General features: G+C 50.6%; 2 protein-coding genes across 2 annotated transcripts; one reads left to right on the top strand and one right to left on the bottom strand.

Moving 5' to 3' along the window:
* The first annotated feature begins 203 nt into the window (after positions 1 to 203).
* On the top strand, positions 204 to 16,891 carry DUSP4 (dual specificity phosphatase 4). Its single transcript, XM_043893700.1, has 4 exons — positions 204 to 1,054; positions 10,861 to 11,006; positions 11,982 to 12,201; positions 12,827 to 16,891. Exons 1-4 carry the CDS (start codon positions 622 to 624, stop codon positions 13,210 to 13,212), a joined length of 1,185 nt encoding a protein of 394 aa, XP_043749635.1. The 5' UTR covers positions 204 to 621; the 3' UTR covers positions 13,213 to 16,891.
* Positions 16,892 to 22,570: 5,679 nt separating this feature from the next.
* Positions 22,571 to 25,645, bottom strand: LOC122687943 (ubiquitin carboxyl-terminal hydrolase 11-like). Its single transcript, XM_043893698.1, is given in 3 exon segments — positions 22,571 to 25,051; positions 25,053 to 25,172; positions 25,174 to 25,645. Coding segments are annotated over 3 exon segments (2,649 nt in total). The 5' UTR covers positions 25,606 to 25,645; the 3' UTR covers positions 22,571 to 22,954.
* Between the last annotated feature and the right edge of the window lie 1,622 nt (positions 25,646 to 27,267).

Here is a 27,267-nt window from a genome sequence, read left to right as displayed (position 1 = left end):
CAGGAGCGAGCGGCCGGCACTCCATTCACGCGCCGGGGCGCGCGGAGGAGGTGGGGCCGGAGGGGCGGGGGGAGCCGCCGGGGGGGCGGGGAGCGGGCGCGGGGGGCGGAGCGGGGCTCGCGGCCGAGAATGGAAAGAGGCGGAGCCTCGCGAGGTAGTAATGCATCTGCCCCCTCCCGGGGGAGAGCCGAGGAGCATTAATAAATCTATACGCCGAGGAGAGGAAACTCTGGCTGGGGCAGAGCGCGGAGCTCCGGCAGTTCGTGGGGGAACGGCGGCCGGATCGGCAGCGCAACGGGCAAAATACAATAGAGGCGACAACAGAAGGGAGCCCTCGTACCTCTCCCGTAAACACACTCCACTCCACTGCCACCTGCCCCTTGGCATCGTGCTGCCCGGCGCCCGAGGCCGCCCAGACTACTATGTAACCGAGAAGCTGCCGGAGGAAGGGGGAACCCGGGAAAAGAGGTTCGCCAGTGAGAGCCCCTAGGGGCCAAGTTTGCGGCCGCTTCTGCCCGCGCGCGCCCTTTCGTAACCCCCCGCTCACCCCTTCCTGGAACCCAGCTCGCCCGGGCGTCTTTCGCCTCCTCGCGTGCCCAACAGACGCGGTTCCCGGCGACCATGGTGACGGTGGACGAGCTGCGGGAGATGGACTGCAGCGTGCTCAAAAGGCTGATGAACCGGGACGAGAACGGCGGCGGCGCGGGCGGCAGCGGCAGCCACGGCGCCCTGGGGCTGCTGAGCGGCGGCAAGTGCCTGCTGCTGGACTGCAGACCGTTCCTGGCGCACAGCGCGGGCTATATTCGAGGCTCGGTCAACGTGCGCTGCAACACCATTGTGCGGCGGCGGGCCAAGGGCTCCGTGAGCCTGGAGCAGATCCTGCCCGCCGAGGAGGAGGTGCGCGCCCGCCTGCGCTCCGGCCTCTACTCCGCCGTCATCGTCTACGACGAGCGCAGCCCGCGCGCCGAGAGCCTCCGCGAGGACAGCACCGTGTCGCTGGTGGTGCAGGCGCTGCGTCGCAACGCCGAGCGCACCGACATCTGCCTGCTGAAAGGTAAACGCGGGCGCCGGGCGCGAGCTGGAGGGTCGTCGGTGCGGCGGAGCTGGGCGGCCTGCGCGTTAGTGGACAGGAGAAGATGTGCCTGGGGGGATTCGTGGCTGCGGGATCCCCCCGCGCGCTCTTTTGTGCGTGTTGGTGTGCGCGCTGGTGTGCAAGGATTTTGTGCGTTTGTGTGGAAGCGCGAGCTCCTGAATTCCTCAGAGATGGTGAGGGCTCAGTGACCTGCAATTCCGGACCCTTCCCGGCGATTCTGCATTTGTTTACACCCACTAACGGTCTGGCCTTGCGGGAGAAGCGACTCAGCAGCTTTTCCACCTTCGAGTCCAGGGAAGTGCTCTCAAGTGCCACTACGCGGGAGGTGGGGGACAGGTTAGGCCTGTTGGTTTGGCGTGGCCGGGTCCCGCACCGATTTCGAGACGTGGGGAAGAGAGGGAAAGAGGGTGAGCGCCGGGGTGCGATCGGTTCTGCGGCTCCTGCTGGAAAGCAGCCGTTCATAAATGCAAAAACGAGGGTCAGCTTGCGGGCTGGATGTGGAGAAAATCCATATCTCCTCTCCTGCAGCCCAACTCCGAGCTTCACCAGGAAGGGTGGCCAACCCCTCCCGCCTCGGGCTAGACCCAGGCTCCGGAGACGGAGGGCCAAAGCTCCGGGGACGGAGGCAGGAGGTCCGAGTATTTGCGGGGGTCGCCAAGCGGGACGAGGCCTCTTAAATGAAGGCAGCTGAGAAGTAACGACCTTTTGTTCAGACTCAAGACTCTCAGATGGCGGCGCGAGCTTAAGTGCGAAACTCTAGGGGAGGGGAGGTCTTATCAAATCTGCAAGTCGGAAACTCCAAAAGGGCCTAAGGCTACCCAAGTACCTGGAAGGACCCGGACGCCGGCCGCACCTGCCGGGCCGGGCCGGGAGCGGGCGAGTCGTTGGGGCCCTGCGGCGCTGCGTTCCCCCCTTCCACCCGCGCCACATTCCGCGCATTCCTCAGCCCGCTGCGGGTCCTGGCCGCCCCTGGACCCGAGGGAGGCGTTTCGAACCCCCGCCATCAAAGGGCCGCCCCTTTCCCTGCCGGCGCCCCTGGCCCCCTCCCTCCTGCCCTTCCTCTCCGGACCCGCTCACCCGAGAGGAAGGGAGATGGGGCGGGAGGCGCGGCGGAAACCTCTCCCCACCGCTCCTTCCAAAAAGCACGACCACACCGCTCGGAGCCGGGGGGCCGGGCTGGCCCCTGTGAACAGCGGGGGGCTTTGTTCTCGGCAGTTGTTTCCTGGCCATTTGACCTGTCAGCTGCTGGGGAAATGCTGTTGACCTTTGGTTGAACCACTAAGGCGATTTTGCTGATTTTTCTTTCTCTGCGAGGGCGGCCTTTGGCACCTCTGACGGGGCTCATCGCTCCTCCCTTCTCCTCGCAGCGCTTTAAGGGAAAGTGCCCGGAAGGGCCTTGCACCGGAAGGACCCGGCGCTAAGCGAGGCGACCTGGGCGCAGGGGCCAAGGGGCCCTGCCCCGGCGCCGAGGTGTGCCGGGAGCCCCGCGGCCCCGGACCGGGTGGAGCGCCGGGATGGGGTCCCCGCAGTAGAGCACGCCGCTCGTCCTCCCGTGCGTGGTGCTGGCGCACGTAGGGGCGATGAGAGAAATTTCTCTGGGACGAAAGCCCCTTCGAGTGGCATGGGCTGGCCGCGGTGTTCTCCGAGCCGTGCTCACCTCGATCGCTACGGATTTGGACCCCGATCGCGCGCCTGCCTGCTTGGCCCCGGAACCCAGGACCCTTCTCGAGGCAGAGCAGACGCACGTGGCGTCTGGGTTCGTTTTGTTTTCTTTTTTTTCCTGGAAGAAATCCAGAGAGGACCGCCCTAGGGTTTCCGGGCGCGCACTTAGGCCCCGCTCCCGGCGAGAGAAGCAGATTTTTAAGGTTCCCTCCTTGGGCTCACGGCACTTGCCTGGTTCCCCCCGAATCCCGCCAGGAGAGCCCGGAACCAGATCTGTACCGAGAGCCGCCGCGCGGGCCGGCCGCCGGGCGCGAGGCAAATGCTAGTTTGTGGGGTCGGCAGTCCCCTGGCGGTTGGCGAGGTGCCTGGCCGAAGGAAAAGGAGTGCTTTAAGGGCTGTTTCCTCCCGAGGCCTGCACTGCCTCCTGTTGTCTGACCCGGAGCGCGCAGGGCAGACCGCTTGCAGCCTCTCCAAGACAGCATCCTCTGAGCTGGGGAGGGTCATGGCCTGGGCGTGGGGTCCAACTTCTTTTTACAGGCCCTCCCGGGAGGGGCCAGGAGAGGTTCAACTGGGTCTTTCTAAGCACAGGGAGCCTGCCTTTGGAAGCAACCGCCTAAATTCAGAGATTGTGGGGAGGGAGGGTACCTCCTTCCAGCTTGTTCTGCAGTGGTGATGGAACATCTTTGAGGTTAACTGGTTCATATTCTATTCAGCTCAGCTTGTTTTCATTTAGGTGCTAAGCAGAGGCGGTCTTCACACAGTTCCTCTTCCTTCTCCTTGCCTTTCCCTGCAAAGGCACCCCCCAGTGAGGGCAGAAGGAAATGGGCTCCCTTGGCGCTGCGGGGAGGTGCGCCTGGGGGCGGCCAGTGCAGAAGCCAGCAACAGCAGGAAACGTGGGTTCCTCGCAGGAGGCCCTGGGGGCAGGAAACTAAAGCCGCTTATATTATCTTTAGTAAATGCCTGAATTGATTAGGGGTTGGGTAATTTGGATGATTCCCCCCACCCCCCAAGTTCCTTTTATTTTGTGGCCAGTGGGGCCTTCTGTGTGACCTTTCAGGTGTAGTGGTGGGTGAGGAGTAAAAGTGGTCAGACATTAAGCCTGTGGAAGACTGTTGATATCTGCCATCCTGGGGGGACAGTAAAAACAGCTGGATATTTTCAGAAGTTCTATTACCCTTCCTGGTCACAAGCTATAGGCTTTTACCAATTAACTGCATTTAAACAGCTGATTTTTCTATTTCTGCCACTTTGAAGGGCAATTAATTATATAGTGCAGGTAGTTAATAACTAATACCACAGGCAGGAATTCATAGTTAAGAGTATCAAGGCAATGCTACGGGCTGGCATTTACAATTCCGAATAATACCCAAGGTTTGCTAAAAGCAGTAACCCAAATCACTACATTTTCTGATCGTTTGGCTAGTTAATCTTCCCACTGGGGTAAAACTCAATTTATTGAAAACCCTGTAAGGCATTTTGGGACAGTTTAGAGATTTCAGCTTTTCATATTTAATTATAGTACACGTTTCTTTTGAAATCCCTTTCTCTTTCCTTCATAGATCCTTGGATTAGGGTTTTAGACCCCCTCCCCCCAGTAGAGAAAGACAAAAAGCATTTTTTTTTAACCTTAATAGAAGTCATTCTTTACTTTCCACATCCCCCAAATAAGAGATCAGTCTGTTACACAGAAGATTTCGGGTACATAAACATTATCTTACTTTTGCTTCTGTCTAAAGTTTTTTTCAACCTGTGACTGTTGTCAGTTCTTACTCAAGTTCTGATTTAAAAGCCATCCTGGAGCTATTTTGAGAAATTGGGAGGATCAAGATACTCCAACTTATCCTTCCAGGTTGGAAGTCACATACCCGATAGTCCCCAAGCTTGATTATAGAGACCTGACATGATGCCTTCAGTGCGAACAGCGACTGAGGCCCATCATGAGAGCTCTGGGCAGTGGTCAGGCAGCTGTGTTCTGTCTTTTCTCTATGTCCATCTGCCCTGCCCATCCTCATTTCCAGGTCAGTGGCACCAAATGGCAAGTCCTGGGGGATGCTAAGGGCAGCTCTTTCACCCAAAGGCAAAAGGACTGGCTTTTCTTCTCGCAAACAGGACACAGTACCCAGGAGAGCTGAGGACTGTTAGAGTTACAAACATAAAGGTAAGGGTAGGCCTTAAGGGTAATTCCTAACCCTTAGTGTGAGACTTTCAAGAGTTATAAAGAATGAGGCAGTCACCACTCTTTGCATCATCTGCACTGGATGTTTCCAGTCCACACAAGCGGCTAAAGACAGGGTGTAGGTGTAAACTGAGAGTGACTCCTGATTGTCAGAAAGTCCATCTCACCTCCCTTGGGCTTGTCTTGGATGCTTATAGGAAAGGTAGGCTGCCCTTCCCCAAGGTGGGCTGCACAGAGAACTGAGAGGAGAAAGGTGGCCTTTTTAAAGAGCCAAGGAATTCCTTAAAAAAAAATCAGAACATCCGAAACCAGGTAGCTGGTTTCCTTCCTGGAAGGCAGTTCCCGTTTAACAAAGAGGAAGCTGGGGAGGAAGAAATCTAGACTAGACGGAAGCCAGATTGCTGAAGGGAGCAGATGGCAGAGAAGGACCGGGAGGGGCTGCAAACGAGATCCAGCCTCGGGTGTGACCTCGGGTGTCCAGCAGCTGCTCGGGACACCAGAGGTGTCAGACCCAGGACTCAGAGGTCTCGGCCGGTAACCCCGAGATGAGGAGCCCACGTATGTAAACCGGAAGTCTTGGAAGCTCTCAAAGCCAAAGGACCTTCAGACGTCCCCAGACTTTGCCTGCTGGGCAGTGTTTGCTTGGTATTGATGAGATGTCCCAGGACAGCAAGCCCATGAGCCCTGTTTGTGAACAGGTTGATATTGTGAGTGTAGAGAGGGTAATAGGGGAAAAGTGGCAGCCATGTTAAGATCCGCGACCATCGTCACCACCAAGAGACTGTCCTTCCATCACAGACCCCATTAAGAGTCCTATCACGGCGAGATGACAGGCCCTATAGCAGCCTGTCCTTTCAAAGGACTTCGGCACACATCACCCCCCGCCCCACCCGCCTGAGCAGGTCTGTCAGCTTTGAAAACCGCCTTGCTGTCCGTGTGAGAAGACGAAAAGAAGACAGTTGAACCGTGGGCACAGTTATTCCTCAAGGAAGCTGGGTAGAAAATTATAGTCCTTTCTGCCCCGCCCCCTCCAGACACTCCGGTTTTAAAATTAAGATGAGAAAATGAGAGCTTTGAGGCTAGAAGGTATATTATTAAATAAGAACATGGGAAAAACAGGTCAAAATTAGTCAGCATATCTGTTACTGAATTAACATGCAACAGGACATAGGGGAAAAAAAATGGTGGGAAATTCACTGACGGATGTGTTGTGAGATTGTGTTCAGAAGGTGGAAATACACAGGTCTGATGGAAACATACCTGCTGTCAGTTGATAATCGGCAAGTCAGTTCATGACCATTCAGGAGCACAGAATGTTGGAACTTGGAGAAGACAGTGTCTGGAATCCTTGTGTTCTGAGGGTGGAAAATGGGGCGTAGGAGGGGATGTGTCTCTTCCGGCTCCTACAGTCAGAGCTGGGGCTCCTCTGCACCCATCTGCCTCCCCACCCCCACCACATAGCTCCAAGGCCACAGGATAGAAGCTCCCCCATCCCACCCCACCATGTCTGCAGTGGCAATAAACTTTCCCTCTCATGAGTTCTGGATAAAGCTTGGAGATCTAAATCTAGCTCTTGGGACTTCCCTGGTGGTCCAGTGGCTAAGACTGTGCACTCCCAGTACAGGCAGCCTAGGTTCTATCCCTGGTCGGGGAACTAAGATCCTGCATACTGCAGGAGGTGGTCAAAGATAAAAAAAAATACAAATAAATCTCACTCTTGCTGGAAGGGTTGTGGCTGTGGTACCTGCACAGATGTGAGCTGGGAAGGGAGGCGCTAAGGGGAGAGGCTGAAAGCAGTCTTCTTCCCTGCCATCCCACATAAGAAACTGAGTTTCGTTTCCATCAGGGCCTCCTATAGGGCTACTCTATATACTTCTAGAGGATCTGACCTTTTTTTTTTAAAGTGAAATGATCCATGCGTTTATTACATAATTTGAGCTCTTAAAATACATTTCCCCCCAAGAGATGTAAGACATGAGTGGTGTCCCGCAGCAGCTCCTGGCCTGGCCTGGTGTGTGTCCCCCTGTTTTGGGGTCGTGCCCCACTGCAGCACGTGCCATGTACAGTCTGGGAGAAGAAGAGCCAGCAAGTGCCTTTCAGTGCCCATAGGGAAGTCCCTGTGATGGGGGACCATCGCTGTGAAACCAGAGTGCCGTGAAATTATACCGTCCATAAATGCAGTGCTTTCACGCTGTTTATTCTGTTTCATTAAATTTAAAAAATGCTGGTCACGACTCCTCCATAACTACCTGGAGTTCGAAAAGCATCAGAGAGAAGTAGAATTCAGTGAAATGTCAGCAGTGCCCTGTTCACATTCTTTCTATTTCTGCATCAAAATTCTTTCCTAGAGTGATGAACCACTGTGGGGGGGGGGGCAGGGGGCTTAGCGAAGGGCCACTGGAGAAGCAGCGGTGGGCAAGCACCAGGACGGGCTCCTGATGACCAGGTTCCAAGTGACTTTGAGGCCCCTTCTGTGGGCTGAATGCCCTTACGTGGGGCCGCCATGCAAGTTTTCTCTTCTGTTAAATTGTGTTAAATCGGCACGCCTTCCTCCAAGGCTGCTGGTTGGATACCAGGGTGGGAAGAGCCTGACACATAATGAACATTTCCTTTTAAGAGGGTCTGTCATTTTTATTAACCTGGATGGGAGATGGCTTCCTGGGGTGGGGCCTTGTGGGGTGTGGCCTGAATGGCCCCTGACCTGCACTCCTGTATCTGCACTGCATCACCCGAGAGCTCCCGACTCCACGAGGGTGTGTTCTATCATCTGACGTCCTGGCCTGACTGCAGCTCCTAGCCTCAAAAGGAGGTCCTTTGGTGATGCTCCTTGTAACTACCAGTCACAGATCCCTCACAGCTAATGACGGCTCCGGGGGGGAAATCCTTTCTGTTGCTCCCATGTCAGGGACGCTACCCTCCCTTTGCTCCTGTCTCCTGAACGACTCTTCTTCTTCACTTAGCTCCTTTCTGCTTGTTCTTTGAAGATCTCCAGAGCAAACGGACTTTTCAGTGATCGTTTTGCATTCTCTCTCTGTCCTGTTACGTGCAGCCTTGGGGAGATGACAGGTAGCCCCCCTTTCAAGCCTGGTCTGGTCTAGCCTGCACCCTCCCCCATCCCCTACACCTGCCACACCCCCAGGGTCAGTTACAGGCTGGGGACCCCTCCAGGGTTCTGCTGCTCCCTGGGGATTGATGGATGGTCAGCCCTGGAGGTAGCAGATGTCCTTGACTGGGCAGGGGCCGTGACACGCAGGAAGTGCCTGGTACCTGTTCTTCTGCCGCCTAACTACCAGCTCTCCAGATGCCCACTGGAAAAAGGAAGGAAAGCCCAGGAGGAGAAAGCTGTCCAGAGTGTGACAAGTTGTCAGTGAAGCTGGAGTCCCCTTAGGTACCAAAGGAGGAAACGTTCATTGCATGTCTCCCTGGGGCCAGGCACAGCGCACTGGCTGTTCTGGTCAGTCCCCAGCGGAGACTGACCTGGAAGTTTCATTACATTTTACAAATGAGGAGGAGGCTCAGAGAGGTTCAGAGATGTCTCCAGGCTGCACAGCCCATGATTTATTCACAGGGCTGGCATTCAACCCAGAGCTCTTTCCCTTCCGTCTGGTGCCCTGCTCCGAGCCTTCTCAGCAGCGGGAAGAACATTCTTTCTACCACTGAGGTTCCTTGGCTCCTTCTGTCCTCAGATCTGCTGCTTCTCTATGACCTTGGAGCCTTGCCCTAACCCTTCTATGACTCTGCTGGCCTGCCTGTCCAGGTGATGAGCTTTTTGGAGGGCACCCCTCAACGTCTTGTATCTCTTTGGGATGCATTTTCATAGCTCAAATTATGTAACAAACACATAGATCCTTTCACTCAACTTTTCAGATCCTCTGGAAGTACAGAATAGCAAGTGATGGTGTTTCACATAGACGATCAACATCGGTTTGTAGATGGACCCACTTCTCCTTTTACTTTCTCCAAAGGGCAGCATTTCCCCAAGTTTCCATCCCAGAGGCCCATCACAGGGGATTCAGCTAAAGGCCCTTGCCGGCTCTCCCTGCCCATAGCCTGCGTTTGGGGCGGAAGCGTTGGCAGGTTGATAGGCGAAAGGGAGGGCTGCTCCTCTGACAAGAAGTCCACTCAGGCCACTAGCACCGCTGAAGACGGCAGGACTGGGCCCTCCAGCAGGTTTTCCCTCCAGGGAGGCTGGTCATTATGACTCAGCAGGAGCGAGGGCCTGTGATCAAGAAATGGCCATTTATAGCCTGGGGGAGGGAAACCAGGAGCCTCCCGCTCAGAGAGGAAAAAATGTCTGCCCTGTTTCTGGAAGCCTTACGATGTGGCAAAGGATCATTTTCTTTCCCCTCCCAAGCGGTAGTGTCTAGGGTTGGGATTCAGGGCAAGGAACTGACTAACCGTCACATGTTGGAAAATTGCTGTGAATGGTTAGGGCTAGAGAACAGTGGCACCCATCCTGTCGGTCATAAAGGTGTAACGGGCCAGCTGCCTACGTGACCATCCGTTGAGTGATTGTTCCACAACCTGCAGACCCTGCTGAGTTCATTTATAATCTATTTTTGGTCCAATAGTAACTGCAAAATAAAAATACAAGCAGAGGGATTCCCTCTTGATCCAGGGGTTGAGATGTCAGCTTCCAACGCAGGGGGCGCAGGTGTGATCCCTGTTTGGGGAGCTGAGATCCCATGTGCCTCAGGGCCAAGAAATCAAAATACAAAACAGAAGCAGTGCATACATGCTCGGTTGTGTTCGACTCTGTGACGCCGTGGACTGTAGCCCGCCAGGCTCCTCCGTCCAGGGGACTCTCCAGGCAAGAATACTGGAGTGGGTTGCCATGCCCTCCTGCAGGGGATCTTCCTGACCCAGGGATTGAACCTGCGTGCGTCTCCTGCACTGCAGACAGATTCTTTACCACTGTGCCACCTGGGAAGCCCCCAACACACATCCAATCAAGACTCCAGAAATGGTCCACATCAAAACAAAAACCAACAACAACAACAACAAAAAAACCAAGCAGGGCCAAACCTTGACAATAATAGATGGTAAGTTTCCCGCAAAGCAAAGTCCCAGAGTGCACAAGAAAATCAGAGACACAGGCTGATCTCTTCTTGGTGTGTTTCCCTGCCCGCCTCTGCCTGCGTCTCTGCCCACCCCTGCCTAGCCTCCCTTGCCTGAATGGCACTAACGCTACTCCACAGAAGTTGGCCGTTTGTCTCCTTTTACTTAAACGACCTCCCTTCACCGGAAGATGATCCTGCAGAGAACTATTCCAGGGCTTAGCAACTCTCAGGTCAGGAAATCCTCCCGTGCCCCAAACCTGGATGAGGCAAGAGGGATTTGTTTAGATTTAAGCCCGTTTCCTCTCGTTTTGGCCCCTTGTTGATGGAACAGCTGTTCATGAGGCTGTGTGATTGGCATCTGTTCTGATGCTGAGGTCCAGAAGGGCTGGTGCCAGGATAATAGTTTTTTTATTCTCTCCCACACTGGAGAACCTCTCCAAAAGAAGAGCTGGAGTTGGGAGATGACAGACATCTTTGTGGGTCCCAGGACTCAATTGTAGCCTCATGAAAACCCCTAGTGGCGCTTCCCTCTTTCTTTGTCATCACTGTAAAGAAAGCATCCCTTCTTCATCTCCCCCTGCACATCCTCCTTTGTGTATCTGCATTCTAAACCGAAGTCTTGTCCCTAAAGCTTTTCTTCCAGCTTTTAGGATGCGCTCTTCCCCAAGGTAGTCTCCCCATCTCTGGAAAAAGGGCTCCTTAGCCATTATCTCTGGGCCCACAGCGCCACCCAGTGGCCAGTGGAGGTGCAACCAGCCCTAGCTTCCCAACAGCTCTCCTCTATGAAGGGTAGGGTTCAAGTTCTCCGCTGGTTTGGTTTCCTGCTGGCTCAGTGACCCCATTAACCCGAGCATCTTTCTCCTTTACAGGTGGCTATGAGAGGTTCTCCTCCGAGTACCCAGAATTCTGTTCCAAGACCAAGGCCCTGGCAGCCATCCCACCTGCTGTACCTCCGAGCACGGCGGAGTCCCTGGACCTGAGCTGCAGCTCCTGTGGAACCCCACTGCACGACCAGGTGGGGCTGCGATCAGACTTCCGCTTGTCAGAGGCTCAGGACTCAGGGCCCCAGTGCTGGGTGAATTTATGAACCCTGAGTGTTGGGGTGCGACTTAGGTGGAATCCATTATTCCTTTGAAATTCTTCCCCTTCCTTCTCTCATTATCCTTAAAAAAAGAATATAAAGACCCAAGTCCCTGACTTTGCTCCCAGAGTTATGTGCAGACAAGTAAGGAGGCCAGACGTGTGTGGGCTGCTCTGTAGGAAGCTGAGACCCCAGCCCTGATTCAAAAGAGTCAGAGCTGTCTGCCCCCCTCCCCATATAAGCGAATTATAAATGCTAAGTGAACATCAGTGGGCAACCAACCTTTCTCCTAAGAAAACCAGCTCATGCCACTATGATTCTTACAAGCACAAGCCTTCCAGCCCTCTCCTTTAGACAGAGATGGAGTAAATTGATGGGGTCTTGCAACTCTGCTCCCCAAATCCCACATCACTCGTGTTGATCTGCCTCAGAATAGTGTCACCAGCGAAGCCAACATAACCTCCTTTTGCCAGGATCCCTTCTCTTGTCTTTGAGGTTGCTCTGGCGTCTGTTTTTGATCTGCAGCAAGTAGCATAGTGGTAGCAGGTGTAAACTCCTCACATCACATACAGTGGAACAAGGCCAGCACTGTGTCTCCTGCTTCATTGGTCACTGGGGGTGGCGGGAGGTGGGCTGCTTGAACCAGAGAGGGGGGCCCAGCATCAAGGCAGAGCAAGCATCAAGGCCAGAGAGGTCCCACTGAGCGCATCACTCCCTCCTGGAGCCCCAGCAGGACACGGGGAGACCGGGAGGGGCAGGGTCCACAGGCCATCTTCCCAGGACCTGTGAAAGCGCCACCCCCCCCGCCCCAGACTGGTTTCCCTCTCCCCGTCCCACCACCCCAGCCCTCTGTCCCACTGTCTTACACTTATGATATTTGGGGGGCCCCTCTGTTCTCCCCTTCTGCAGGGGGGTCCGGTGGAGATCCTGCCCTTCCTCTACCTCGGCAGTGCCTATCACGCGGCCCGCAGGGACATGCTGGATGCCCTGGGCATCACGGCCTTGCTGAACGTCTCCTCCGACTGCCCGAACCACTTCGAAGGACACTATCAGTACAAGTGTATCCCGGTGGAGGACAACCACAAGGCCGACATCAGCTCCTGGTTCATGGAGGCCATCGAGTACATCGGTAGGCTGGCCCTGGCCAGGGTGCTGGGTTCAAGGATGGGGCGCTGGGTGCAAGGCTGGCAGAGACAGGAAGGGAGGGAAGAGGGAACCACTTGGAGCTGGAGGGACTTAGGAAGGGCCCTGCCCAGAGGGTGCCTATTTTCCCTCTTTCTCAGTGGGAAGGCTGGCCCTTGGGGTGTTGAGTTGCCCAGGGGTAGGAAGATGGACTTAATCAAGCCGCAGGCACTGTTAGCTGATAGAGCCAAGAACCTTTGCCTTCATGTCCCACCTGCCAAGCAGATAAGACTTTGGGGTGGGGAGGAAGGCCCGGAGAGAACTGGGTCATTGTTTTTGCTCCAGCAAATGAGAAGCCCTCTCTGTGTGCTGGCACGCGGCTTTAGCATGTGTATTTCCTAAGCCTGGCACATTTGTTTGGTTAAGTCTCCCAAATAGCCTAGAGCCTACGGGCCTTCCCTGGCCCCGTGGGTTTCCTCTCCTGGCCTCAGCCTCGGAGGGCTGTTCCTTCCGTGGTTCAGAGGGAGGGCCCCGACCAATGCTTCTCCAATCCTTCCCCCAGCGCTCTCGTCCCGCCCGCGGGACGGACGGGGGCTTGGGGACGCTAACGGGCGCGCGGCTCTCTGCCCCAGATGCGGTGAAGGACTGCCGCGGGCGCGTGCTGGTGCACTGCCAGGCTGGCATCTCGCGCTCGGCCACCATCTGCCTGGCCTACCTGATGATGAAGAAGCGCGTGCGGCTGGAGGAGGCCTTCGAGTTCGTCAAGCAGCGGCGGAGCATCATCTCGCCAAACTTCAGCTTCATGGGGCAGCTGCTGCAGTTCGAGGCGCAGGTGCTGGCCACGTCCTGCGCGGTGGAGGCCGCCAGCCCGTCGGGGCCGCTGCGCGAGCGGGGCAAGGCCACCCCCACGCCCACGTCGCAGTTCGTCTTCAGCTTCCCGGTCTCCGTGGGGGTGCACCCGGCCCCCAGCGGCCTGCCCTACCTGCACAGCCCCATCACCACCTCCCCCAGCTGTTAGAAGCCTCGGAACACCCTCCCACCAGCCCACGTAGGGTGGGGCCCCGTGGCCCGGTAGCAGGTCCGGACTGACCCGCAGGGCGCCTGGCGACCAAGCTCCTTCCATCCATCTCTCTTTGGCCGACCGTGGGGCCAGCTAGAATGGCAATAAGGACCTCGAATACATATTTAAACGCAGACAAACAAAACACTCCAACTTAGAGCAATAACGGCTTCCTCGGCAGGCAGGGAAGACCTGGGTCTTGGTTTGTGTCAGTTTTACTTTTCAGATAGGAATTTCTTACCTCATTTTTTTTTTCTTTTTTTTTTTAAGCAGTAAGGCTTGAAGTTAGGAAACCCACAGATCCTGGCAAATGTGCCCTCCCGGTTTTATTAAGGGGGAGACGGGTGGCGGGGGAGGGACAGGGCCGAAAACAAGTTGACCAGAAGTGCCTGCTTCTGTGTGCTGGTCCTTTTGTTGTGGTAGTTACAGGAATTTTTTTTTTTTTTGGAAGAAATCTTTTAGGACATGGTTCTCCTTTCTAAGTCACCACCAACAGGTGAATACTTACGCTTAATAATAAATAAAAGTATTTATTGAGAATTTGCTCAGAGTATGTAAGTACACAAAGTCTAGTGACCGTGATTTTAGAATATATTGATGTTGGTGTGGACCCGCGGAGCACAGCAGCATGCAGACGTCAACGCAGTGAGAAGTGGTGTGTTTGAGATGGCATGACGGTCAGCTTGCATTTGCTGCCGCTGAGAAGGGGGCAGGGTGGGGTGGGAGGAGGAGAAAGGGAAGGGAGGACGTTGTTAGCGCTGTCCCTGGGGATCCGTGGGAGATTGGTTCCACCACCCCCTCCGTCCATTGCGAATACCAGAATCTGTGGGTGTGTACATCCACAGATAGCACATCCTTGAATATGGACTGGAGACTATTTTTGAAGTTGGTTCTTGGGCACATGGACCACCGAAGTGATTTGAAACCGCAACCATACAACCGATTCGGATGATCAGTAACTCAGTTTGGCGGTGGAAGCATTTTTCTCCTAGACCTGCCCGAGGACTTGTATATCATCTGTGATAAATGCCATATCGTGTAAGGTGCTCCTAAAAAAAAAAAATTGGGTGCAATTCAGATTCTCCTGCAGCGAATCATTTGCCAAGGCCCTTGGGGAACCCAGCTAACAAGAGATAGACCGGAGAGGGACGTGGAAGCACCATTTTTTTTTTTCTCTCTCTTTTGCCTAAATCGGAGATTTTAATTTTAGGGGGTTTGCTTGGAATGAAGTATGCCAACAAATTCTTGTGATCTTAAAAGATTCCTGGTGTAGGTGGATATCTGTAAAGTGAATAGGTGAATAAAAAGAAGGGCGTGGACACCCCACTGGAGGTCCTGTGGAAGATTAGGACAGCAAGAGAGCGTGAGTGAGGAGTCAGGCAGACTCTTTGCAGGGAAGCTGGTTTCTGGATGGGCACTAGCGTGCCATAGCAGAATCCTTTCTTGAGATAATGCTGTTTTCAGGGGGCCTTTGCAAATAGAGGAGTGGCGTTTGGAACAAGGAGCAGGTGGGTTGGGCTTGGGGGGAGGGAGGAGGGAACTAACCACGGGTTATTTAACTTATAGTATTGTGGACAGTGTTGTCACCCCATGCCAGGTTAGCAGTAATCCCAAACTTGTCTAGAAACGAGAGCATGCTTTAGGTTTTGCTTTTTGGGGTTGTTTTTGCCCTCTGAGGATCGAAGTGCTGCTCACCCATTAATAACTTCAAGCCTCGATGTCAGCATAGTGTCGGAGTGCTCCTTCTTGTCCCCACGTCCCAGACAGGACCAGGTTCCTTACGTTTTCTTCCATAAACATGAACCTGGCATCATCTGTCCTGCCTTTGTCAGGCCTTGTTTTGGGTGTGGCCAGAGTTCCCACTTCCTGTTTTTAGAAAAGCCCAAGGCCCCATCCTTTCCCGGGAGCTGCTTGGCTGAACCCCTCCTGAAGACGTGAAGGGGTATGGTTCATGACACTGGGCCTATTGAGAGACAGCTCAGCTGGACGTTCCCTTGTCTTCCTTGATTCTTGGAAGTTGCTTCATGTTTTGTGATGAATGCGGTCAAATGTGCTCCACTGCTGGAAAAGTGTGGGTTCCCACAGACAGATAGGTCTGCAGGAGGGACTGCTTGAAGAGGGAGGGAAAGTAGCTTAGAACAGATTGACTTTTTACAGAATGAGTGTACATTTGCCAAAATCTGTGTATTGTGCTTTCCCGAACCGGATTCCAGCTGCCCGGACAGTCGGAGCCCAGGACCCGCCCCGACCGGGTCTCTTCCCTGCTTTCCAATTCAAGTCTCGTGTCCACAGTGTCAAACCACTATTTATAAAGCCATTTCCTTTGTACTTGATAACAGTGTGAGTCCCCAAACCCTTAGAAATCAAATAGGAAATGGGCTTGATTGGAATCAGGGATTTGGGGGTCACTGTCTACTTCTACCATCAGAAGCCTCTTTGATGACTTGGAAGAAAGAGCTCTAATGAAGACAGCACCATGAGGTCCCTCGAAATGGCCACTGGGTTTCAACAGGCGTCTCTCCCATGAAGTGATTTCTGGTGACATGCAATTACTGTCGCAGTCAGAAAGCTTTGCCACTTTGATCCATGGTGACCTGTGCTATTGACTCACTGGATCATCTGTAGAGACTGGAGGCCATTTTCCTCAGATGTCCATCCTAGCCTGATTGTAGAGAGTTGATTCTGATTCTATATGAGAAAAAATACAAAATTCTTGGGAAGATGGGCAGAGGGAGGTGGGATGGGTGATCTCAGTGTGAGGGGAGGGGGCCGTGAGATCGGAGTTTGGCCACCAGCCTTTGTTCGTAAAGTCGGGGTTCACCTTTGCTGCCCGTTAGCCCAGACGAGGTACACCAGGAATTCTGGAGGAGGGACCTGGGCATCAGTAGGTTTCAAAGCTCCCCAAGTGCTTTCCCTGCATAACCGAGCTTGGGAAACTTAACTTTCTAGATGGCAAGGTGCTGTTGGAGGCCAGGGCTTGGTAACGCAGAGCTGGCTTGTGTGGCAGAAACCACAGCAGACAGTTGTCCCTGGCCCCGCGTGGTCCCAGCTCTGCTGAGGGACATTATGGTTTCTGTCAGAAGCTCCCGGGGCCTAAGACCTCCTGGACGAGGTGCCTTTTTACGCCCCTCAAAAGCTGATCTGTGGTTCGTAAGGAACTGAAGAACGTGTCTGGCTGTCAGTGCTCTTCTTTGCAAGTTTGTCTGTTTATCAAGAAGTGTGGAGAGGGACTTCACTAGCAGTCCAGCCCCGTGCTTCTAATGCAGGGGGTGTGGGTTTGATCCCTGGTCAGGGAACTAAGATCCCACATGTTGCATGGTGCAGCCGGAGAAAAAAAGGCTGTAGAGTGCCACGTCTTTGAAGAGAACCCTGCTCTCCCTTAGAGCTTATGAGTCATGTGAGAAAGAGGCTTCTTCAAGACAGCAATGCAATACTTGTAATTTCTATAAATAGCCCCATCTTTCAGAGTGATGTCATTTCTACATTTGATATGCTTGTATTTCTGTAGGATGTATATAGTTTAGGGGAATTTTGTTGTTGTTTGGTTTTTTTTTTTTTTAGAAAAGTCAACATGTCTGTTTTTATTTATTGCTTGAGACAAAGATCATTTGAAGAAAAATAAATACATTTTCGACCACCTCTGGCTTGGTTTATCCTTTCCTGAAAAACTGCCAATATGATGACTTGGAAGATCCGAATCATTTGACGGTAATCTTGTGGAGACGGGCCACTCAAATCTGAGCTCCCTGAATACCATGGAAGGTGCAGGTGAAGGCAGAGAGGAAATCTCTGAGAATTGGGTTTCTTAGAGAGGAAGAAGTGAAGGGTAAGACACAGATGTCCTCATGTGAGAGTCTGCTGTCTTTTTTAAAAAATTATTTTAATTGGAGGATAATTGCTTTATAATATTGTGCCGGTTTCTGCCATACATCAACGTAAATCAGCTGTAGGTATACATACGTCCCCTTCCTCTTGAACCTCCCTCCCACCTCCCACCCCATCCCACCCCGCTAGCTTGTCACAGCACCAGTTTGAGCTCCCTGAGTCAGAGAACAAATTCCCACTGGCTGTCCGTTTTACCTATGGCAGTGGATATGTTTCAGTGCTACTCTCGATTCGTCCCACCCCCTCCTTTCCCCACTGTGTCTACAAGTCTCTTCTCTATGTCTGCATCTCCATTGCTACCCTAAGAACAGATTCATCAGTACCATCTTTCTAGGTTCCATGTATATGCGTTAATATACAATATTTGCTTTTGAGAGTCTGCTTTCTGCCAGGCACAGAATGGAGTGATAAGGATGGCTGGCAATCTTAAACACAGCACAAGTGATTAGGGCTACAATCAAAGATTGCACAAGGAGTTGCCACACCCTTCTCAACAATAGCAAGGGGGCCTGGCTCACAAAATCTTAGGAAATTTTGGAGACCTCGTGTTCCCTCATGTTCTGTTGGGAGCATGGAAACTAAATAGCAATTTGCGTCGAGGCCAGATAGAAGAAATAAACGGACGACGGTGATATAAGGCAGTGGTTCCCCAGTGCTTATTTGGGGGTTGGTTCTATCCGATTCAGTTGGTACAAATGTCCCAAAGTGTAAACCAAAAGCATGTTAGTAAACATGTATTTCCACTGTGTCATTGTTATCTAACATTATTTTGGAAGTACTCAGTTCAGTTCAGTCTCTCAGTCGTGTCCGACTCTTTGCGACCCCATGGACTGCAGCACGCCAGTCTTCCGCATCCATCACCAACTCCCAGAGCTTGCTCAAACTCACGTCCATCGAGTCGGTGATGCCATCCAACCATCTCACCCTCTGTTGTCCCCTTCTCCTCCTGCCTTCAATCTTTCCCAGCATTGAGGTCTTTTGTAATGAGTCTCTCTTCACATCAGGTGGCCAAAGTACTGGAGCTTCAGCTTCTGCATCAGTCCTTCCAATGAATATTCAGGACTGATTGCCTTTAGGATCGACTGGTTTGATCTCCTTGCTGTCCAAGGGACTCTCAATAGTCTTCTCCAACACCATAAGCAATGCAATTAGCAATGCAATTTGGAAGCACTAGTCAATGTAATTAGCAAGTGAAAGAAATGAGGTATACAGTTTGAAAAATGGGAGGCCAAATTATTTGCAGATGATATGTATCAGGAATCAACTGGAATCAACTGAAAAGCTATCAGAAATGAGAGAATTCAGCTAGTGGTTGATTGTATTAACATGGAAAAAATCAATAGCTTCCCTATATGAAAATATCAGTTAAAAATAAAATAGATGCAGTAGATCCCATTTACAATATCAGCTTAAAGATAAACTGCCTACAGTAAACTTGACCAGAGATAGGCAAGACCTAGCTGATGGACATTGTAAAGCACTACTGGACTTCCCTGGGAGTCCAGTGATTAAGACTACGCACTTCCAATGCAGGGGGTATAGGTTCAATCCCTGGTCAGGAACTAAGATGGCACGGTGTGGCGAAAAAATAAAAAAATAAAATTCTTCAAAGAAAAAAAAAAAAAAAAGCCCTACTAAGGAACATAGAAAAAAAAAAGTCCTACCAAGGGACATATAAGAACACTTGGAAAAAAAACTGAAAGACATACTGCGTTCTTGGATAAAAAGACTCATTTTATCCATTGAAAGATATTTTTTCTCCATACATTAACCTATACATTCAATATGATCTCAATCAAAACACCAACAAAATTTGGGAGGAACATGGCAAAATACTTCTGGTTTCACCTGAAGAGACAGATATGCAGAAGTGTGTAGGAAAATGGAAAAAAAGAAGTCACAAGGTTGGGGGGGGGGGCGGGTACCACTTGTACTGCCCATCTCTCACTATTGTGATAAAAATGGTTTTAAATTTTTTATGAGATTATTTTAAAAATAGAGATCCTTGGGTCCATCTAAGACATTGAGTCAAAGACTCCACAAACTCCCACAAGTGATTCTGACTGAGCTACCAGGGGAAGCCCAGGGAATCTTTTTAACTAGAACCGTAGCTGAGGAAACTGACTCCCCACTAGTTGCCATAGAAAAGCTCAGTGGAAAAGCTCCTGAACTTGACCTTGGGGTTCCAGGCATCTCCACCAAAGTGTTGCCAAGCTGACTCTGTGTGACCACTTGGGGTGGCTGTAGAACTCTTAAATTTAGTAAGTTTATGAAAAAAATCTTGTACACTTAAAATGGTAAGTTTCATGGTATGTAAATTACATCCCAGTAAAGCTGTTCGATGATTAATACACAAAAATAAATACATATGTTCACTGCCACAAAATTCAAAGAACGCAAATACATACAAGGAACACTGAAGGTTCCTTCTGCATATCCTTGCCTTACACCCCACTTTCTTTTAAGAAATTTTCAGTAACCAAAATGAGCCATGGGGTGTAATAACTTCAAGACTCTGATTTATGCATTTTATAAATTCAAGTGTTTGACAGTGCAGGGGAGCAAAACTGACCACTCCTAAATGTCTTTTTGGCATGCAAATTATTTCAAGCTGAAAGTATGAACGAACAAAAGGCTCAGGAAGCAGCTTTGACCTTCCTCCTGAAGAATGTAGACCGGGGACCGCTTCAGGAAGAGAATATCACCTTAGATAACCTAGTCTGGACCAGGTGTGTAGATAGGGAGGAATCCAGCAAAGTCTGTAAAATTCCTCCGTCCCATTGTCTCCGCAGGGCCCAGCAAATATTTATTTACCAAACATTTGCTTTTCATCTCCATATAAATTGCCTTCCTTTCCTTTGAAGTGCCAAATCACTACCCCCAACATCCTCTTTTATCTTTAGCCGAAGATGGTCTTTAACTGGAGGGTTTCAGCCGTTTTGAGTTACTCAGTTTTCCTGGGTCTCTTCCACGGATACATGTCATCCAACTTTTGTGGGCTTTTCTCCCGTTCATCTATACATACCTTATGCCAATTTAATTCTTAGACCAGTCAGAATAACGTAGAAGAGTAGAGGGAAAATTTCTTCCGGACGACAGGATAACATTTGAGTTGTTAACCAAGTCATTTATTTTAAATAGACATTCAGAGTATACAGTCTCTGCTTTTGTTTTATCTATTTGTTAAAAATCAAGTTAGTTGAATATCATATTCAACACCCTGACATTTTCATTTTTATTTTGTCAGCTTCTTAGAGTATTACAAATATGAGGAGGATTTGATAAACTCAGAATCACAGTGGAAGACTTGAACAGTTTGTGTTTTCTATTTCAAAGATGCCTTGCATGCTTTTGTACATGTCGTGCTTTGTACAGCTTCTTGTGGTCAGCAGCTGGGCTTCCCAGGTGGCGATAGAGGTAAAGAACCCGCCTGCCAATGCAGGAGACATGACACAAGGGTTCAATCCATGGGTTGGGAAGATCTCCCGGAGGAGGGCACGGTGGCCCACTCCAGTATTCTTGCCTGGAGAATCCCCATGGACACAGGAGCCTGGTGCGCTACAGTTCATGGGGTCACAAGGAGTCGGACATGACTGAAGCGACTTAGCACGCATGTAGCACGTGGTTGATAGGTAGGTGATGTTTCTTGTTTTCCATGTATGTAACGCCATTCTATTGATACTTTGGAATCAATAATACCATGTCTACATTTGCTTGTCTGGTATGTCTTTATACATCTCCTTTTCATTTTAAGTAACAGTTGGGGATTTATTTTTCAATCCTAGAGAACACATGACCATTAAGTGACAGAAATATGACTGTAGATTTATAGGTTGAATTCTGTAATTCAGGTCAATGCTGATTCTGGATATTTGTTTACAACAATGCTACTCCTTTTGAAATATAACCCATGACTTTGAAGGGATCCAGCAAGAAAACCAAAGTGATGTTTCCACGCCCTTTTCATTTTCATCTCCCAGTGGAAAAGATTTTCTTCCAACATTCTGAGCAAATGGGCAAAAATAGCAGAGATGCTAGCAGAATCGCACATTTATGGTTCTGTCGTCATCGTCACAACTTTCTTCATTTCTAAGATGATTGCTCCTGCTTTTAAGTTTTCAAACAGAATGAAGCATTTCACCTGGAAATCAGACTCTAAATTTAGAGGACAGGCTTTGACTTACTGAGCTGCATGATTTAGAAAACATGTATTATTGTTTCAATTTCTTCCCTTCCCACAGTAACATAGTTTTATTGAAAAAGTCAAACACATCTGAATATTAGAAAGCAAAAAATCTCCTGAAATCCTGTATCTCTGAAACACTCACCCTCAACATTCCATGACCATCTTTCTACATATACACATGTGTGCATATATACACAATACATATACACACATGTGTGTTTTCATGTTCTAGTTCATGGACAAAGAGTCATGATAGTTATGTTTTCTTGTGGTTTGCAGGTGATGTTTCTTTCTTTGGTCTTTGTTCCAGACAGATAGACATAAATATATATGCACACATATTTTTTTTCCTTCAAAAATGTCAGCCATATTGTTAAAAAATATTTTCTTTTCACATGTCTCTCTCCACCAGATTCTGCAAACAACCACTGTTAACCATCACGTGTCCTTCCTTTTCTCTCTATCCCCACAGAGTCATACACAATATGATTGTTGTATTATATGGTATAACAGTATCAAGTGCATAACACCATGTATCTATATGTTTAACTACATATCGGGATTTTATTGGTATTTGCTTTATAAAAACAAGATCATACAATATACAGTTTCTGCATCTTGCTTCCCTTGATGTATTGTGGAAATCACTTCAACCCAACGATAAATGAGTTGACTTACTCCTAATTTTTCTTTTCATCATTTTTTGGCTGTACCGCATGGCATGAGGGATCATAGTTCTGACTGGGGACTGAATCCAAGCCCCTTGCAGTGGAAGTGTGGAGTCTTAACCACTGGACCACCAAGGAAGCCCCCACTCCCAATTCTTTTATGTAGATAAATTATTCACATAGATCAATAATTTTAAAAATAGAGACACCTATATAATAAAATGCTTCCTTCTCAACTAAGTCACCTCACCACCAATTTACCAATGTTATTAGATTTAAAAAAAAAAAAATTGTTACCAGATTTTGACATATTCACCGAGAAAGTATTCCAATCATTTGAGTAAGCACATGAAGGTATAGTATGTTTATATTTATGTAACTTCTCCCCCATCTACTGCTTTTATACCTACTCACTAACACTTGTTACACCACTTCCTGAGTTTTGTCAGTCTGAGAGCTAACTTGTGTTAACTTAATTTGCATTTCTCTATGAGATAGAGCAATTTTTACATATTCAAGAACCATTTGTATTTTTCTATGAACTGTGTGTTTATAACTTTGATCTGAATTTTTTTTTTTTAGGAACACACTGGTACTTTTATATATACACAGCGCAAGGTACAAGGTCTCAGTAAGAAAATACACTCTGTTCAGATGTACCCCACCCCCACCCCGAGAACACCCCAGACTGAGGACAAGAAGGAAGGGGAGAATCATAAATAGAGAATAGAAGGGAAGCTTGATGCTCTGAAGGGCAAACACGGGCGGGAAACACACTGGTAGAAGGAGCCATGACCTCTTTTTCCCTGGAAGAGAGCAATGTAGCGGCACAGGGGAATAGCAGCCACGACTAGGCCTGTGACGCCTGGCGCAGGGCACCTAATGGGTAAGAGAACGGGGGTGGCTTCGGGAAGGAAGAGAGCCGGGACAGCTTCCGTCCCACTGGTGGGGCCGGGGCCCCTTAGTTGACATCCATGAACCCTGACTTGGGTGGCGTACCGCAGGCAGAGGACGCCGGGAGGTTCGATGAGCCAGCCTGGGGTTGCAGACGGCGTGCCACGTCCTGGCGCTGGTAGAAGAGGACATAGGCTGCCTTGGACTCAATCTGATTCTCCGTCACAGGCAAGACGCTGTTGTCATCGAAGTAGTGCCATTGGCCGCTGTCCTTGTTGCAGGCAAATGTCGTGTAGTGTCCATCCCGCAGGCCCCCATGATGGTTGGAAACCGCGATGAGGTCGTATTTGTAGAGCTCCGGAGCTGAGCCGTCCTGCGGCTTGATGACAAACTCGGAGAAGTCCAGGTCCCGGATAGGAAACTCCACAAAGATGTCCAGCTTTTCGCGGGAGAACGTGGTGTAGGAAAAGCGCTTCAGGTGGATAATAAGTGTCTCTGGAAGCATCCACAGGTCCAGCTTCTTGGTGGCGGGCTGGTGCTGCTTGCAAGTGGAGCAGTACCAGGGGTTTTCCTTCTCCAGGGTTTCAACGGTGGTGAAGAGCTGGATGCATTCCTGCAGCCGCACTGGCGCCTCCTTCAGCACGTACCCGACACAGTCATGCTTCATGTAGCTCTCGGCCTCCACCTCATCATAGTAACGCTTCTTCATCTCTGGCTCCCAGTCAATGGCAATATACGGCTGGGCCTGGGTATCCTCGTTGAAGTGCGAGCGGTCGCTGGTCCCATTGGAATTCACTGTTTGCAGGGTGAAGAGGTGCTTGTGCCGCGTCCTCTGGGGCCAGTGAGATGGCCTAGGAGAGGTGTCCCCAGGGCCCCGATGACCACTCGTGACTCCAGAGCCGGACCCAGCCTGCTCCGGCCCAGGGTCTTGGGAGCTGCCCGCAGCCCCACATCCAGGCTGAAGAAGGCTGTCCTTACTCTCCAGGTCTCTCTCATCCCCATCCTCCTCATCATCCCAACTGGGTCTGGTGACGTAGCGCGAGAGGCGGTAGAGCAGGATGTGATACAGGGCGTCCCACGAGAGCCGGTCCCGGGGCACCGACACCAGAAGCGGGTGCCCGAAAAGCATCAGGCCTTGGTAGGAACCGTTGTAGTCCCGGACTCCGGAGCGCTCCCGCAGGTAGACACGAAGCACAACGTCCTCTCTGGAGTTCTCCCCAGTGGCCGCCCTGCCTGACACCTCGTATATGAAGATATCATCTCGGTCTAAGATGCTGCTCAGAGACTCCTCCAGCTGGTAGATCTTATAGAAGCGGTGACTGAAGACATCGGCCACCATCATCCTTTCTGGAGAGATGCCAGTGTGTTTGGCCAGAGCCACACACAGATCCCAGACCTTGCCTTTCTCGGGGACCAGGAGCTGGTGCCGCTCCGGCTTGCGGCGGGGGTCCATGGAGACAAAGAAGACCTCCATGACCCTCTTGTGGCTCACGGGCAGTGGGACACTGAGGTAGCAGAAGGGGTCGAAGGTCACAGACACACTGCCACAGTCAGGGCACATCAGAGTGGACTTGAAGAGGCCGTGGAAAGTGTCCACGATCACAGAATCGTTCCACCGTTTGTGGTTCTGCCAGGCCTCCTGAGCCACCTCCTCATCGGGCCTCCCAGCAGCGTCGCGTAGCTCCACGTATTCCTTCTTCTTGACGCGATTGAGGTCCTCGTGCAGTCCATCCAGGAGGAACGACAGCAGCTCCTGTGAGTCATGCAGCTGGTAGCCCAGGAACTGGGACGCAAAGTGGCCGACCTTGGTCTTGAACACGTAGGGCACGATGGAGCGGTGGTGGCCGGACCACACCTGCTTCACCAGGTCGGCATAGGCCTCTGCAATCTCCCCCTTCATGCCCAGCGGGTTGCCGAGGTTGAGCTCCTCCAGGTAGCGGTTTTGGAGGAAGTACTCGGTGAGCTGGGGCACGTTGCTGAGGCACTGCAGGGCCGAGTTCATGAAGCACGTGTTGCCCAGGTTGGTGAGCCCACAGACGCCCGGCTGGCCTTGGAAGTCCTCACCCTCCTCCGACGCGCCGCTTGGGGCCTGTGGCTGCGCCCTGGGCCAGGTGGCATCCTTCTTTCGGGTCTCCATGACGACCACCTGCTCAGTCTCAAGAGCGGGCGTCAAGCACTGTGACGTGGGCGTCGCACAACCTCTCAAAAGGGCCCTCCGCGTTCTTGAGCCACAGCCGGGTCTCTTCCTGGGGGCGCCCCGGAAACTGCTCTCGAGAGGCGCGCAAAAACGAGGTCACTAGAATCTGCCGGGCTAAGCCGAGCCGTGGGAGGTGTGTCCGTATCGCTGAGCCGGACGAGCACCAGTTCTACTGGGATCACTTCAACCCTGTGGATGCGGGGCAGTTCCATGACCTTGCGTTCCACGCGAGGCTGGCCATGCTCTAGAACACACCAGTTGACCAGGTAATGCCGAGCAGCCGCTGGGAGCAGCACATAGTCCTCACCTTCCGCCAGTCCCTTCTTGAGGCGTGCGTTTACCTGGTCTTCAAAGACCTCAGCCTTGTTGATGCAGCCAGGGAATGTGCTGGAATCCTCATCGCCTCCTTGCACGTACACCTCCCACTGCTCGTACCCGTGCTGCCAATGAGGAGCCTGCACCTTCTTCCGTCCTGAGAAGACCAGAGACAAAAAGCTCACTGCGTCACAAACTTTGCTCATTTGCAGGCGCCATTTTTTGCTTCCCTTGAAGAAAAAAATTTTTTTTTAAATAATCTTACAGGCTTTTAGGAACTCTTTCTGTATGAAAGAGATTAGCCCCCTTCTACAGTAAGTAATGTTAGTCGCTCAGATTGCACGACTTTTTGTGATCCCATGGACTGCGGCCCACCAGGCTTCTCTGTCCATGAGATTTTCCAGGCAAGAATACTGGAGTTGATTGCCATTTCCTTCTCCAGGGGAGCTTCCCGACCCAGGGATGGACCCCGGGTCTCCTGTACTGCAGGCACATTCTTTACCGACTGAGCTACAAGGGAAGCCCTTCTACAGTATGAATTGCAAATATTTCCCCTCGGTTTGTCATTTGTCTTTTGACTTTGTTTATAATAGTTAAAAAAATATGTTATCTTTTTGAGTCTTTGCTTTCCATTCTTTTTGTATACATTCTCCTGTCTTATTTTAAAGAATATTGAGACCAGGAACACAGCTGCTCACCTTGTAGGTTGGTCTCAGTGCTGAGCAAGGAAATCAGTTTTATTTCAACATCATACATTGAGTGAGTGCCCGAGAGAGGGGCTTGCTTGGGTAACTGTTCTCTCTTCCCAGGACTTCCCCTGGGTCTGAATTTTGGAGCAGGGATCTGCAAAATCAGTTCCTAAGTTCGAAGTGGCAGAAACATAAAGAATATTTGAATTCACCCTCTGTCTTCCCCAGTTTTAAACGAATTTAAAACACCAGTCTTTTAAAAAAAATACGTGTTCACACTATTCACCTCCTTGAAGTCAAAGGATTAAGTTTAAATTAATTATTATTTATTTACTATTTATTTCATCATGTGCATCTCTAGGTCTCCTCTCTAAAAGAGGAAGTATTCATGTATACATTTTGCTTGTACATATGTTTCTAGCCTTCTCTCTCTTTATAAAATAGATTTAATTTTTTTAGAGCAGTTTTGGGTTCAGCAAAATTGAGCAGAAGTTACAGAGATTTTGCATAAACCCCTGGTCCCGGTTGATAAAAGCCTCCTCCATTATCAACATCCTCTACCAGAGTGGTATAATTGTTACAACTGATGGACCTATGTTGACACATCACAATCCCCCAGTCTACAGTTTGCATTAGGGTTCACTCTGGGTGTTGTACATTCTATGGGTTTTGGTAAATGTGAAGTGACATTCATCCACTTTGATGGTATCTTTGAAGGTATTCTCACTGCTCTGAACATCCTCTGTGCTCCACTTGGCCATTTCTCCCTTCCTGACTGCTGGCCACCACTTCTCTATTTGTCTCCATTGTGTTGCCTTTTTCAGAATGTCATATAGTTGGAATCATACACCCGTTAGCCTTTTCAGATCAGCTTCTTTTGCTTAGCATTCATGTTTCTTCCACGTCTTTTCATGGCTTGAAAGTTCATTTCTTTTTAGCACTGAACAAATATCCCACTGTCTGGAGGTGCCAGAGATTATTTATGCATTCAGCTACTGAAGGGCATTTGGTTGTTTTCACGTTTTGGCAATTGTGAATAAAGCTGTTAGAAACATCTGTGCATGAGTATCAGTATGGACCTAACTTTTCAACACTTTTGCATAAATATCAAAGTGCACTCTTGCTGGAATGTATGGTATGTTTAGTTTTGTAAGAAATGGCCAAACTGTCTTCTGAGGT

This window comes from Cervus elaphus, chromosome 32, assembly GCF_910594005.1.
Source record: "Cervus elaphus chromosome 32, mCerEla1.1, whole genome shotgun sequence".
NCBI classification, from domain to species: Eukaryota; Metazoa; Chordata; class Mammalia; order Artiodactyla; family Cervidae; genus Cervus; species Cervus elaphus.
This window is presented reverse-complemented; position numbering and strand designations above follow the sequence as displayed.